This window comes from Urocampus carinirostris, chromosome 13 (genome assembly GCF_059441175.1).
Source record: "Urocampus carinirostris isolate Australia breed hairy pipefish chromosome 13, RoL_Ucar_1.0, whole genome shotgun sequence".
Classification (NCBI taxonomy): Eukaryota; Metazoa; Chordata; class Actinopteri; order Syngnathiformes; family Syngnathidae; genus Urocampus; species Urocampus carinirostris.
This window is the reverse complement of record NC_142361.1, coordinates 35,327,600-35,343,675: the sequence shown is the minus strand read 5'-3', so window position 1 is coordinate 35,343,675 and position 16,076 is coordinate 35,327,600. Positions and strand designations below refer to the sequence as shown.

Here is a 16,076-nt window from a genome sequence, read left to right as displayed (position 1 = left end):
GCCAGGTCAGGCCCGCTAAGGGATTGAATCTGGCCCGCGAAACAACACTGAGGGAAGTGCAAGAGAAAAAGGAGCTGCAGGTTGAAATATGTCGCCAAAAGCCAGGTGCCCTCTCAAAAACGCTGTATACTTGTATTTCTCTCTCTCTCTCTCTCTCTCTCTCTCTCTCTCTCTCTCTCTCTCTCTCTCCTCTCTCTCCTCCCTCTCTCTCTCTCTCATCTCTCTCTCTCTCTCTCTCTCTCTCTCTCTCTCTTCTCTCTCTCTCTCTCTCTCTCTCTCTCTCTCTCTCTCTCTCTCTCTCTCTCTCTCTCTCTCTCTCCTCTCTCTCTCTCTCTCTCTCTCTCTCTCTCTCTCTCTCTCTCTCTCTCTCGTCTCTCTCTCTCTCTCTCTCTCTCTCTCTCTCCTCTCTCTCACTTTTTGCCCCTTCTCTTGCTTTGACTCTCTTGCTTTTTGCCTTCTCGCTTCTTCGCTCTCTTGCGTTTCTCTCTCTCACTCTTCGCTTTTTGCTCTTTCTTTTGCATTTCACTCTTCCTTTTGCTTTCTCCCGCACACTATTCGCTCTCTCTCTCTCTCTTACTTTCCCCTCTTGCTTTCCTACTTCTCTCCCTCGCTCTCGCTTTTCGTTCTCTCTTTTTTTTCTCGCATTTGCTCCTCTTGCTTTTCATTCTCTATCGCTTTTTCGCTTTCTTGCTCTTTTCTCTCTCGCTTTCTCCTCTTCTCCTCTCTCTCTCTCTCTCTCTCTCTCTTTCTCGTGCGTGCTTTCCCCTCTCACTTGCCCCTCTTTTTCTCTCACTCTTGCTTTCCCCTTCTCTCTTTCTCTCTCTCTCTTTCTCTCTCTTTCTCTCTAATCTACTAGTCAAGCCCCCAAGAGAATGTTTGCTCTACCGTGTGGCCCCGAGTTAAAATGAGTGTGACACCCCTGATCTAGTACCTGCTGAATCGGCCAAGAATTTCTGACAGAGACCCTTGATTTGACCGCCAATCAAACTTCCCCTCCCCCCACAATATTGATTATTAATTACTTTGATTGTTAATGTTAACTGTGTATTTTCTGATGATACCTTTGCAACATCCAATATAGCCCGGTCATCCTGGAAAGGGGATTATCTCATGTGCGACCCTTTCTCAAGATTCCTTTATTTTCCTCATGCTAGTAGTTTTTTTATATTTTCCTTGCCCTTGTGTAGGTTTCAGATTTTTTAATAGTGGTCAATGCAGGCTTTTCAGAAAATGTCACTTGACTCTTCAAATCTATCACAATTCCTGAAAAGCTTATATATAATGATTTACAAGTTAGGTAGGTTTGTTACAAGCTGATATGTTATTGGGAAGACTACATTTTTAAATTTAGGAACAATACAAGACATTTTCCCTTTCACCTATTGCAGGTCCAAGTGAGGCAGAGAGCTTCCAGCTGGAGATGAGCGGTCTGTTAGCAGAAGTGGCTTGCCCTTACTCCGTCCTAACAAGTGGCCCCGTCAACCAAAGGCTTTTCCACAAGAATGACTGTCTGCTGTTGCTCTGTACGGTTTCATTATTAGCAACTTGATTTGTACCATAAATCGTACCACTTGAGGTGTAAGAGGTTTATACTGCTAGATATAAAAAATGCAGTGCTAAACTGAAGAAAACATCCATCCATCATCTGCACCGCTTATCCTCAGTAGGGTCGCGGGGGTGCTGGAGCCCATCCCAGCTATCTTCGGGCAGTGGGCAGGGGACAACCCGAATTGGTTGCCAACCGATCGCAGGGCACACAGGGACAGACAATTCGCTCGCTCATTCACACAGAGGGACAATTTGGACCAGCCAATTAACCTGACATGCATGTTTTTGGAATGTGGGAGGAAACCGGAGTGCCCGGAGGAAACTCACGCAAGCACGGGGAGAACATGCAAACTCCGCACAGGACGGTTAGTAACTGAATTTGAACCCAAGACCTCAGAACTGTGCCACACACGTGCTAACCACCACGCCCCCGTGCTGCCCTGAAGAAAACAAGTATTTAAATATCAAATGCGCACAAAGTTATGAAATTAGTTTACATAATGCATTTGAATCGATTTCCTGTATGCAATTTTTTCATATGGGTCACCTGGAATGCAGCCACTCCGGTGTTCCTCTAAACACCTCCATTGATTGATATTTCTCTACTCATTGGATTAGTGAACTTGTATTTCTACTTGACCTTAGGATACATTTTAGCAAGCATAGTATACAATTTCAATCTGACAAAATGTCATTTTCACCACAGCTTTCTTGGTATCTGAACTTGAAGCATCAAGGATGATCTTGGTAAACAGACCCCAAAAGAAGGGCCAGGAGTCTGGTAGCCCTGTCTTCCAGGAACTGAAAGGCATCTGCATGGCATTGGGAATGTCCAAGCCTCCAGCCAACATCGCCATGTTCCAGTTCTTTAGTGGCATCGAGAAGAAGGTAAGCTAGATAAACGATGGAATGTTGATAACTGCAATGTTGGAGCACAGCAATGATGTTAAAAGGGTAAGCTAATGGAAAGGAAAACAATTCTCAAGTTCACTAAAAGCGAGTTTGATGGTCAGTAAGCCATTGACTTTATCAATATGTTTGTGTGGTTTCAGGACATGCAATGACTGCTGTGACACTGAAATACAATAAATATTTTTTTTTAATCTGTGAGTAGCTGTTGGGGTGGGCTGTATAGCAAAACGTTGCAAAATTAAAAACTAAATAAAAAGCTGGACTATTGTCGCAATTCAATAACCTAACTGTTCCACTAATTGTTCTTTAATAATGAACCTACAAATAATCATTAAAACCTAGTAGAGGTTTCTAGAAGTTTTTAATTTAAGTAGTGCAAGTATGATCCTTTTTGAATAAATGAAACATATGCCAGTGTCTGAAATAACGCCGGCCCGGACGCCCGGGGCGTGCATCTTTCACGTCGAGCGTACAACTTACAAAACGTCTCCGCCCGGGTGGCCGACAACTTTTTCAAGAAAAACAAAGTGAAAAAAAAATTGAAATCTTTGTTCGGATTGGATATGATGGAATTTCGTTTTGTTTGGCAATTGGCATACTCGGCAGCCAATCAGAAGACTGCATCGAGTAACTTCCTGCTTCCGGACATTTGCATATCATTTTCCAAAGTAGACGCACGGAGAACACAAGAAAAATGGAGAAGTTAGGAATCAAGCCAAAACCTCAGCCCCAGAAGAAATATTCAAAAGAAGCTAACACAATTTATGACGCTACAAAACGTAAACGTACATTAAAAGCATTGTGGAAAGAGGAGTTTACGTGGCTTGGAGCAGATGACATAATGCAAACATTGCATGAATGAAGATAGAATAGAATAGAATAGAATATGCCTTTATTGTCATTGTTACAACATGGGATATGCTGTGACAACGAAATTGGACGACTCCAGTTCCACATTTACAGTGAGGATAAGGAATCAAAGAGATAAAGGAACAAAGAAGATGAGTAAATACAGGTACATACTGATGGCAGATTGGAAAAAAGCAATGTCGTACACATGCAATGAATGTCATAAGTAGATTTATAATAAACTTAATTTTAAAGTGTTGTTCTGTTCTATATCCTTAATACTTTGCCACAATTTTTTTGTTTTTTTTTTGTTTTGTTTTTGCGATCAGTCGTCTTTCAAGTTGTGAAAAATGGGGCAGGCAACTTTTGAGAGTTGTCTGCTTTGGTGTCCGGTAACTTTTTGTCATGAGTTTCAGACACTGCATATGCATGTGGAAACATTAGGCATGGGACAAGGCGTTACTGTCGAATTAGCAACTAAGACCTCTGATGTTAGCGTTAGCAGCTACCAGCCACAACAGCGAAAGTAGGGGATTTTGGCCAATGACTCCCGGAAACTCACCAGAATGGAATGGACGAGCTAACGATCTTTATGTTGTTTGAGATAATAATCTTTTTAAGGTCTCAAATGTCATATCACCTACCTCTAAGTAATATTATACCTGACGGCCTAACTGCATGTCTGTGTCCAATGTAAAAAAAAAAACGAATGACAGGACCTTTATTCCTTTAAAAATTTGCTTTAAAAAGACTAAGGGCTACTATTTTACTGTCAAATTGCATTTTGAGCTGATGCGTACCTAAATAACTTCCTGTGTCATACAAACTTGTATTCACTTTAAGAAATCCTATTTAGAAACATTAGCACGTTTTAAACTTAACTATTGTTATCTGTATTTCTCTTTTTATGTCTTTTTATGTATGGCAGCTAAAGGAAGCCCTAAGTAAAGTGCCACCAAATCATGTAGGAGAGCCTCTGTTGAAGAAAGCCTTTGGACCTGTGCACATGGTAAATATGAACACATTTCTCATTGGGGAAAAATATAGTTTATTAAAACCTCGTTGGTATCTTGTTTGGTTCCAATGACAGGAAAAAATCGAAGCCATCAATCAAGCACTCGTCAATGAATATGAAGTGCGAAGGAAGATGTTGTTAAAACGTCTCGATGTGACCGTGCAGTCTTTTGGCTGGTCAGAGAGAGCGAAGGTATACATCATCCTTTTAAGACCAAGTACTTATATTTTGTTTTCCTGTTGTGAACATGAGCATTTATTTTTCAATCTCCTTGCAGACACACGCTGCTAATTTGGCTCATGTTTATCAGCCACTTCGGTCCTCCCTCGGTACGAAAAGCAAAATCTCCGTAGCACACCTTCTTGCAGCCCGGCAAGACTTTTCAAAAATCCTTCGTACAAGCAGCGGAAAAACGAGAGAAAAGACTGCTTGTGCCATTAATAAGGTGAGTCAATCGGTCAACAAAGAAAGCCATGATTTAGAAGAAGTTACTATTGCTATGACCAGAGGGGGGTAGAGTAGCCAAAAAATTTTAGTCAATTAAAAGTACCGTTACTTTAGAATAATATTACTCAAGTAGAAGTAAAAGTAGTCATCCAAATATTTACTAGAGTAAAATTAAAAAGAGTGCTTGGTGAAAAAATTACTGAGTAACTGTAGCAACGTCATATTTATTGTTTTTCTAAAACAACCAATCAGATCATCAAATTATCAAAGTCCATCCAATCAGCAAAAACGACATTTAATTTAAATGTAGATTGAAATACCGTAAATTCAAGTGCTTAAAAAAGAACAATAGAATAAAAATAGTATAAATCAAGCACATGTACCAACAAAATCGATAAACATCTCCTTTTGTGTGTTCTGCCTTTGTGAAGTCTTTTTCGCCCTCTGGCGGCAAAAATTCATATTGCGGCTCAAAGCAGCCAAACGCAAACTTTCATCTATCCATCCATTATCTGCACCGCTAATCCTCAGTAGGGTCGCAGGGGTGCTGGAGCCCATCCCAGCTATCTTCAGGCAGTGGGCAGGGGACAGGGGACACCCTGAACTGGTTGCATGCAGACAGAGACCAGACAACTAACTCGTTCATTAACTCCTAGAGACAATTTAGACCGGCAATTTAACCTGACATGCAGCCACAGGGAGAACATGCTAACTCCAAACCGGTGAAGCTGCTGTAGCTGGACTTGAACCCTGAACCTCTGCACCGTGGGGCTGGGCGCTAACCACCCACCCGCTGTGCCGCGCACTTCTTATCCAATCAAAAGAAAATGCAATTGTACAGCACTTTTCAGACATTGAATTGCAACTCAAACATTAAATATACTATAACAAAAATCACTAAACAACAAATAGTGTTCCTACACCTTTTTGATAGCCAAATTTAATCGCCTTTTAAAGAGTTTCAAACCCTATTTTCCAATTTCTTCAGCTCCATTAAAAGACAAAATCCATCTGCAACATCGGGCCATTTTGGTTTTTGTATGACAAAATGTTAGCGGACACCAGGGCAGACAACTCTGAAAAGTTGCCTGCCCAGCCATAAAGTTGCCTGCCCCATTTTAGTCAACTTGAAACGAAATAAGACGACTATTTGCAAAAAAACCCGTTCTTACAAAGTATTAAGGACTGAAAATTGGAATATATAACAGAACATCACTTTAAAATTAAGTTTATTATACATCTACTTATAACATTCATTGCATGTATATGACATCGCTGTTTTCCATCTGCCATCAGATGTACCTGTATTTACTCATCTTCATTCATTCAATGTTTGCGTTGTGTCGTCTGCTACAAGCCACGTGAACTCCTCTTTCCACGATGCTTTTAATGTACGTTTACGTTTTGTAGCGTCATAAATGTTGTTAGCTTCTTTTGAATCTTTCTTCTGGGGCTGAGGTTTTGGCTTGATTCCTAACCACTTATCAATTTTTCTTGTCTTTTCTGTGCATCTACTTTGGAAAATGATATGCAAATGCGTGACCTTATAATGCTCAGGAAAGTGCGGAAGCACGAAGTTATTCCCTGCAGTCTTGCCAAACGAACCGAAATTCCAAAATTTCCAAACCGAACGAAGATTTCGAAATCGCAATGAAGCAAACGCTTGGTGTGAATTTTTTTTTCGGTTTTATTGATATTATTTAATTTTTCCTTGAAAAAGTTGTCGGCCACCCGGGCGGAGTCGTTTTGTAAGTTGTACGCCCGACGTAAAAGATGCACGCCCCGGGCAGACGTTATTTCTAACACTGTTAACAATTAAAACTAGCAGGCTCAGTTTTTGCAATAGTAATAATATCTTTATACCCTAGATATGTGCCTTTGTGTACCCCTAGGACCTCTACCCCCAACTTGAGAAGGTGTACCGTATTTTCCGCACTATAAGGCGCACCAGGTTATAGGGCGCACCCCCAAAAAATTGTTTTTGGTCCTATATTTTCCATACATAAGGCGCACCGGATTACAAGGCGCAACAATGGGAACGTCGACAAAACAGTCAGATAGTTCAGTCCAACTTATTACCCCCTTAACATTCCGAAAGCTTGCAAAGAAGCAAATACGTGTCGTAGACACGTGCGGATGCGGTGTCCGTACGATGTCACCAAACAAACATTTCTTAGTTTCCATTTTATTTTTTAAAGTAAGTAAGAATTTTATTGTGCAGGGAAACGGGGTTCTTTACAGTGCATATGACAATAAACACTTTGAATGGAATTTAGTTTAAAAATAGACTCATCACAGAAACATCAAGATCGTTCTAAAACAAGATACCGGGAAAATATAAATCCGCATAGCTCACCTAAGTTCTCTTGCAGCCTTCACGTTCAATAATGGTACGTAACCATGGTCTTCTTACAACCGTGAGTGTAGTAAATCCAGGAGACTAAAATATTTACAAATACAGAATAGTAAAACATGTTTTCTCTATGCCGTAGTGCAACCCAACCTGTACTGTGCAGGCTTTGTTTCGCCCCTTTAGCCTATGCGAGCCTGTAAATGATAAAAAGGATCCGCCCCCTTTACGTCCGAATAACTTTAGCCAATAGTGATCGATTCAAATGATGATTGACACATTGGTTAGCCAATGAAACGCCGGTGTATAAATCCCAGCATACACCACGGACGAATTCGCCTTCGGGGGAAAATCTAGTCGGCGGCTGCTTGCTTTAGTTGCAAGACTTTGCGACTTAATATTGATCCATATATAAGGCGCACTGCACTGTATTATAAGGCGCATGGTCAGCTTTTGAAAAAAATAAAGGCTTTTAGGTGCGCCTTATAGTGCGGAAAATACGGTAAGTTTATAAAGCTTTGTCTTCTTCTGTGCCAGTGCAAGAAATCCTGTGTTTAATGTGCCGTTTCATGTTTTTTCCCACTCTTCCCACCAGGTTTTAATGGGTCGAGTGCCGGACAGAGGCGGTCGTCCTTGTGAGATCGAGGCCCCCCCTCCAGAAATGCCTTCGTGGCAAAAACGTCAAGATGCGCCCCAAGGTGGTGGACATTACGGTGGAAGTGGACACAGAGGGGGTTACGATCAATATTCTCATAGTACCCGGGGCGGCCATGAGAGAGGCGGCGGAGAACGAGGTGGTAGGGGAGGTGGCAGAGGCAGTAGAGTGCAAGGAGGCTGGGGGGAAGGTGGTAACAGCGGCGCTAGCGGTTATAGAGGAGGCTACAACAAGGGCCAGTACCAAGATATGGGTGGTCATCAGGACAGAGGAGGAACAAGAGGATCCTATAGAGGTGGGAGCAACCACGGAGGCCACCAGGAATCCAGCCACCATTCGGGTTACAATGACAATCACCACCAGAATGGAAACTGGCATCAGGAGAGAGGCGGCGGTCGGGGAGGCAGAGGAAGAGGAGGCCGAGGAGGTTGGGGTGGCAGAGGAGGCCAGAATTTTAACCAAGCGGGACAGTTTGAACAGTTTTTTCAACAGGGCGGTCAAAACTACAACCAGTCCGGCTTTAATCAAAGCCGCCATTACACTAGTTGAAGGTAGCTGGAGACTTCACCATGCGTGTTACAGTCTATAACCACGCCTGATCAATCTCACATTTTCAGTATGTTTGAGCAAACTAATCACCAGGAACTAAAGTGTTCATCTAGGTCAGGGTTCAACAACCCAAGGTTTTGAAAGAAACATAACGAACCCCAAAAATAAGGAAACATATGTTCGGAGCTGCAAAAAAAAACCAAAAGCCTTACATACACCTATTTTTGATTTAAAGCAAAAAAAGGATTCTTACATAAAATATAGTAATTTCATATTTGTTCAAAATATTTTTAAAGTCTTGGAAAATATTCTGAATGTTTGTTATGTTTTACCTCCTACAGAAAAAAAACCATTTCCCCTCCATCTTTTTCCATTTTCAAACCTGAAAATGCTCTTTAGAGTTACCAGGGCAGCGCTAATAAAGAGCCACATGTGTCAAACAGGTGGCCCACGGGCCAGATTAGGCCCGCTAAGGGATTGAATCCGGCCCGTGAGACAACTCAGAGAAGCACAAGAGAAAAACAAGCTGCATGCTGATGTTGCCAAAGCCAGGTGCCTCTCACAAAGACACTGTACTTGTATTTCTCTCTCTCTCTCTCTCTCTCTGTCTCTCTCTCTGTCTCTCTCTCTCTGTGTGTGTCTCTTTTTCTCGCCCCTTGTTGCTTTTTGTCTCTTTCTCTCTCTGTGTCTTTTAACCTTTTTTGCTCTAACTTCCTTTTTCCCTTTCTTTCTTTTCTTTCTCTCTTCATACCTTTTACGCTTTCTTTTCTCTCCTGTCTTTCTATTTCTCTTCGAATATCTTTTCTTCCTCTACCTTTCTTTTCCCCCTCTCTCACGACTTTTTATCTTTTGTTTCTCACGCTCTCTCCCTCTCTTTTTCTCTGTCCCGCCCTCTGTCCCTTTCCCTCCCTCTTTCTCTTATTTCTTTTTTTCTTTTTCTTTAATCTAGTAGTCCGGCCCCCGACAGAATGTTTGTTCTATCGTGTGAGCCCCGAGTTAAAATGAGTTGGACACCCCTGCTCTAGAGCCACAGGTTGCTGACCCCGACCTAGGTACACAACTGTACATGTAAAGAGTACAATTTTTTCAATGTAGTTTGACATGCTTACTGAAATGTTCTGTTGAATATGGCCAGGGTTTTATTTTGTTAATTTACAAACAGAATATTTAAGTTATTAAAAAAAGTCGACCTGTGTTACCCCAAAGTGAGCCAACAGATGTGGATGCTAACCATCAATAAAACTGTGAAAAGTACTCAAGTGCATCATTTATCATACTTTAAGCAAGGCTGTTCGGGGTGGAACACATCCAATAGGGGGAAGGGTGGAACGTGTAAAATGTACTCCTGTTTCCCAAACATATTTCAGAATGTATAAAGAGAATTTTCAGATTAGGATTTTTTTCTTTCTGTGTAGAATTGCATTGAAAGGTTTTTAAGGCAGTGTCATCACTTCAAATATACCTGTAAAGAAGGGATACGTAATTATATTACAAATGTGTTATTGATATACCTGTTTAATATTTGTATGAAGGTAAATGTAAAAAAAATCAACATTTTCAACACCAACATGAACACTGCTTAATTTTTGTAATAGTTTTCACAGAAAATGCCAATTTTGTGATTTCGCGTGAACGGGCATAGTAAACTACGCTAGATTCTTAGTATTTGGTAGTAACAGTAACCAAAACACAGGATGGAATGGTATCTGGTTACAAACGTTTGCTTTATTCCGATTTGGAAATCTTCTTTTGGTTTGGAAATTTCAGTTCGTTTGGCAATTTCCATACTCGGCAAGCCAATCAGAACCCTGCATCAAATAACTTACTGCTTCCGAACTTTCCCGGGCCTTATAAGGTCGTGCATTTGCATATCATTTTCCTAAGTAGATGCACAGAGAACACAAGATAAACGGTAAAGTGGTTAGGAATCAAGCCAACACCTCAGCCCCAGAAGAAAGATTCAAAAGAAGCCAACCAAATTTACGATGCTACAAAACGTACATTAAAAGCATCGTGGCTTGTAGCAGACGACGCAACGCAAACATTGCATAAAAGAAGATGAGTAAATACAGGTACATACTGATGGCAGATGGAAAACAGCAATGTCATATACATGCAATGAATGTTATAAGTAGATTTATAATGAACTTAATTTTTAAGCGTTGTTCTGTTGTATATTCTGATGAATGGGTATTTGCGATTATTCCTCTTATCGTGTTTCAAGTTGGGAAAATTAGGTCTGGCAACTTTACAGAGTTGCCTGCCCTGGTGTCTGGTAACTTTTTGTCATGAGTTTCAGACACTGCACTCTATGCCTTTTCTTCTTAGGTACACCAGCATCAACCGACATTTCTCATGGGTACATCTAACGTTAATTTAGTAAAGGACATTGTAGTTTAGAGTTTGAGTAATAGCTTGCCCAAGTAGCATGATTGGGCGGTGACTATTCATATTTTTATTTATGTGACAGAGGATCCTGTATCAGTATTGCCACATGCCACTGCCTGTCGAGGCCTGGCTCATCTCCTAAGAGCGGGACAAAGATTTTTCAACGGTGACCAGATGACGGAGGTGCTGTATCTAAGTCAGATCAGGAGCTTTCTCCTGCTGATGGTAGCCATGGAAACTAGTCCTATCTGTTTCACGAGGGAGCAAACCCCGACTGAAAGAGAAGAAAAACATGCTTTACTTGCCCAAGACACACTTCAGAAGGGGTGGCCTGTCGACCTTGATGGTTTACTGATTCGTGAACTGTGAAATTTACGTTTCGGCAGGTACTGTGCCGTTATCGGTGTTGGCACCAGCCTGATTTTAAGACATAATTGACTGTAACTGTAGGCATGTAGTTGTTCGCAATAAGTAGATTACTTCAGGGACATTCTATTAAATTAAATCCATAGTAATAACACGTATTACACTTTAATAACATTTTGAATGTGCCCTTTCAAAATGTTATTTCAGTATCCCGAATGGGTTCCATTCATTTCAATGGGTCACCATGGTACCTAGCGAAGTTTCGAGGGGTGGCCCAATTGGGTCACTGTCCCACATTAAATGGGGAAATGGTAGAGGCTAACGAGTGGGTGTAGCTTTTAGCATGACTCGTTAAAATGTAGCAGTTAGCAAACCTTGTGGTGTGAAATTGTGAGCATCATTTGTTAGCATGTAGCCATCAGCCTGACTGGTTAGCATATAGCCGACAGCACGACTGCTTAGCCTGTAGCTGTTGGCATGTAGCTGTTGGCAACACATGTGGTATGAAATTGTTAGCATAATTTGTTAGCATGTAGCCATCAGCATTTAGCCGTGAGCATTAAGCAGCTAGCATAATTTGTTAGCACGTAGCAGTTAGCATGTAGCCCTATTTACCTCGTTAGCAGCAGACAATTGGATAATTTGTTAGCATGTATCTGTTGGCATATTGCCAATTGCATGACTCGATAGCATGGAGCATGAAGCAAAATTTTCTATCATGAGTCGGAATTTTTGGTATATAAATTGTTGGGCTACTCTAAGACTCAGGGAGGAGAAGCGAGCCATTTTATGAGAGATGAATATTATACTGTAATAATATTTTGGAGGAAAGTAATAGTCAAGTCATGTTTGTTTGTATAGCCTTAATCACAAAGAGTCTCAAAGGGCTGCACAAACCACAGATTACTGCAAACCACAGACTATTATGACACCATCACCTGATCTAAAACCTACATGAGGGCAAGGAAAAACTCAAAAACCTCAACATGAAGAAAAAAAAGAAACCTTGAGAATAGCCCAACTCATTGCCACTGTGCTTACAGCACTAGTGATAATAAATCGGGCCTTGCAAATCCAGCCACAACTAATTAAAAACAAAATCCTTACAAGATTCAACTGACCAAATAACAATGTATATTGTTACATTTTAAATCACTATTTCTTCTTCCGCTTGTATCCTCTTATTTTATTTTGAAATGTTAAACCCGGAAGTCTTGACTGAGTATCATTGACCGAAAAGTTCCACAAAAGGAAAACGTCCCCAAGTCGGGAGAGGAACCGAGAATGGAAGAAAGAGCAAAAATCGGCTGTGCGCTGTCGTCTTGTTTTCGTCATTTGCTTCGAGGATAAAATGACATAAATTAGTTAGTTAACTGCTTCAAAAGGCGACTACAATGGACCCTTAAGAGAGCCCGTTGGTCACGTAACTCAGTGAGGACACTTTTGGCAAATTTACCCGAGTAAGTATCGTTTAAATGTCTTCGTTCTTGCGTGGACTATCAAAACAGGAGGTCCTTTGTTTGTTTTTCTTCATCCTATGTCTCGGAATGGACTCTCTTATGCCGCATTTATACACGCTACGTTCAAAGAATCCCGTGGCACTCGCTGATCAACTTTACCACCTGTTTATTAAGGGTTGTAGGCAAACACGCTAACCACCGATACGAATTAACTCACTTATCACACGTTTAATCGTTAAAGCTAGTATTCCATCTAATTTTTTTTTGAACGAAAATGTTTGAATCTAGTAAAAACTACGAATTTGGTTTACTAACCTGTCTACGTGCCTATGTGTCGTTTTTTAAAGGGACAGTGTATTATTTTGACCACTAGAGGTTGCTTCATTGTGTTTTGCAAATGAAAATGAGGATTGAAAACCACAAAGAAGAATACAAACTACGGAGATTCAAAGGCTAGGTTCACACTGCAGAGAAATCTGTTTTTTTTTTTTGCACGGATTTGCTCCCTCATATCTTTCAAATTTAATTTCCCCCTATGTTCCGGTCCGGAGCCTTCGCTCTGAAAATAGAATAGAATATATGTACCTTTATTGCATATATTGTGACAACGAAATTGGACGTGGCACTCCAGTTCCACATTTTACAGTGAGGATAAGGAAAACAAAGAGATAAAGGAACAAAGAAGATGTTTGTACTGTACTTGTTGTTTAGGTTTTTTTTTCCTCCGGAGCGGGGGTGTATGAGGGGGTGAGGGACAGACAGAGATGGCCAGATCCAACTAGATGTTTGATCTTACTGTACACACGGTCCAGTGTTTTTCCCCCTTAATTGCTCAGTCCACGTATTGAATGGATTTGGGAAGTACAGTCCTTAAACATGCCCGATTAAAGTCGCCGACGACGATAAAAGCTCCGTTGGGGTGTGCAAGCTGCTGTTTAGTGATAGCAGCGGGCAGGAGATTTAGCGCTATGCCAACGTTAGCATCCGGTGGAACGTTAGCATCCGGTGGAACGTAAACAGCAACCACAATGACCACAGTTAGCGCTCTCGGTAGATATAAGGGTCTACACGATACTAGAAACTCTATATCGAGTGAGCAGTGTGTGTCAATGATTGGGCTGTTATTGTAGCGCATAGTCCCCCAACCCTGTTTTTACCGGCGTCTCCGTCTCGTTCGTGCCGGTGAAGCGTGCGTCCTGCTAGTTGGACTGCGGCGTCGGGGAAGCCAAGACTCCGTGATGACAAAAATACTCCAATTTTGGACGAAGCTGTTGGAGGCGATCCGCTGCTCAAATTCACTCATTTTGTGTACAATGGATCTGGCGTTGGTTAGGAACATGCTTGGGAGCGCTGGTCTGTGTGGTCGCCTTCTTAGCCCAGGCCCGACTGGCAGCCTTTTTCTTTGCTCCGTCGTTGTCGGCAGGCAGATCACCCAGGGAGATCTGGTGGTCTCTGTATATCCCTCGGGATGTTCTGGATGTTATTGTAGTTGCGAAAGGAGTCGAAGGGAAAATATGAGGGATAAAAGAACACTGAAAAACAAAAGACGAACTGGAGCCCCTGAAGCCGTTGCACTCGTGCGCGCCGCCATCTTGGGAAATGCTGTTCTACTAGTGATCCCAAGAGCCAAGAAGAAATCCGCAAGTTCGAGAGCGTTCTCCATTCGGGCCCTGGTGCTGCGGAATGCTCTTCCCTCTGTGATTCTATCTGCAACCTCAGTGAAAATGTTTAAATCTGAGCTTGAAACACACTTCTATTACATAGCATATGAATAACCTACATTTTATGTTGACTGTATCTGTGTATTATTTCCCCTCATGTAGGTTTTAGATCAGGTGATGGTGTCATAATAGTCTGTGGTTTGCAGTAATCTATGGTCTGTGCAGCCCTTTGAGAGTCCCTGTGATTAAGGGCTATACAAATAAACATGACTTGACTTGACTTGCACAGATGCGACCTGTATCCAATCTGTTAAAGTCCCTCTTAATGCGTATATCTGCTTTTTTTACGCCAGATGCAGGCCACTCTCATATGTGGGCCTAAATCCGATACTTATCCGATCTTTTGGAATGGTTAAGTCTTATTCATGCGACCTGCATGGCATCAATACGCGACAGACATCATTATTCTGCCTTCAACCAGGTGGTAAGACGCGGAGAAATGAACAACGGTGGACGAAAACACAGTGTCATTAAATAACACTTTCATGGAAGATGAACATTTGTTTATTTCGTAACATCGCATCACAGAATCGCAACATGTTGCACGAGTTCATTCTTAAAGAAATAGTATCCTCTAGTGGTAGTTAACTATATTTACATATGAATCCCATCAAATAGACAGCATTCAGAAAGCAAGGTATTGGATTGAATTAATATTTGGGGATGCGGGGGAATGCTCCGCTGTTAACATCCATGAGTACTTCCGCAACCATGATTGTATTGCGTGTGACGTCACATGTCCTCTGGTGCACATGCGCAACAGTTACGGCGCGTTCACACAAGAAGATCAAGTCGCATACAAGTCGCATTTAGTTGGTATGGTGAATGATCTCACAGTAACATCAGATTTCACCTAAAAATATGAATTATAGTAAGTTCTGCAGCGTCGGTGTTGCCATAGTGACCAAACCACAATATTCTTGTTTACATAGTTTTCTCCAGCCTTTCGCAATATACTGGGTTTTTAGGCACCCGTAGCATCAAGATGTCGGACAAATATGTCAGTTCCCTGTAGGTGAGGGTCATCTTATGTAAAATCAACAAAAAATTCTCGACCTATAAGTATTTAAAAGTATTTAAAACATGCACAAACACACTGTTTTTTTTTAATGCATATTATGTTTTTAGGTAATGATTTTTTAAAACCACTGTCCTTTTATATCAAATCTTCCCTTTTGCAAAGTCAATTAAATCCCTTAAATGTTGTGCCTGTCTTCTTTCGAATACGTATCCGTTTTTAGTTAATATCAATCATATTTTATAAGCAAGGCTTTTGATTTATTTTAATAATGACTCGACTAATATAGTGCTGTGTTAGTTATTGTTTGAATGTAAATAAATACACTGAATTGTGATCACCATCACCTTTTATTATTATTCTTTCTTTGATCTTTTGATGCTGTTTATTTTTCCCCTCAAACAAAAATTTAGTATGCTCATCAACTGTGCTAATCTGTTTTCTTTTTATCAAACTCAAAGTCTCAAGCCGTATCTCTTGGTACACGAGGTCAGGGTTCCACAACGTGGCACCCGCAGGCACCAGGGTGCCCCCTATGGACAGGTATGGTGCCCACGATACTGTTCGGAAAATAGCTCACCTGTGCTGGGTCATTGTTCTTTTCTAGTAAAGTAATTTTTTTAGTGGTTGACTGAGTCTATTTAACCCTGCTTCTATTAAATAAGGTTTTGAGTTTTTCCTTGACCGCGTGTTGGTTTAAGATCAGGGGAACCCAATGCTAAATCTATTGCATCCTGGTCATCCTGGAAGTGGGATCACCACTTGTGAGGCCCCTTCTCAAGGTTTCTTATTTTCCTC

The 16,076-nt window shown here is 41.2% G+C and overlaps 2 protein-coding genes across 2 annotated transcripts in view; both read left to right on the top strand.

Moving 5' to 3' along the window:
* tslig3a (tRNA splicing ligase complex subunit 3A) overlaps nucleotides 1-8,829 on the top strand; it is a 10,610-nt gene extending 1,781 nt beyond the window's left edge. The window contains exons 3-8 of the mRNA XM_088351049.1: nucleotides 1,389-1,523; nucleotides 2,255-2,436; nucleotides 4,238-4,318; nucleotides 4,400-4,516; nucleotides 4,602-4,769; nucleotides 7,717-8,829. Of these exons, the coding sequence (XP_088207175.1) occupies nucleotides 1,389-1,523; nucleotides 2,255-2,436; nucleotides 4,238-4,318; nucleotides 4,400-4,516; nucleotides 4,602-4,769; nucleotides 7,717-8,325 (1,292 nt within the window). The 3' untranslated portion in view covers nucleotides 8,326-8,829. The remainder of the gene's footprint in view (nucleotides 1-1,388; nucleotides 1,524-2,254; nucleotides 2,437-4,237; nucleotides 4,319-4,399; nucleotides 4,517-4,601; nucleotides 4,770-7,716) is intronic.
* A 3,506-nt stretch (nucleotides 8,830-12,335) lies between these two features.
* The window catches only part of rin2a (Ras and Rab interactor 2a), a 48,480-nt gene continuing 44,739 nt past the window's right edge, over nucleotides 12,336-16,076 (top strand). Inside the window, exon 1 of the mRNA XM_088351422.1 lies at nucleotides 12,336-12,539. The gene's annotated coding sequence lies outside the window, so the exon portion shown is untranslated. The remainder of the gene's footprint in view (nucleotides 12,540-16,076) is intronic.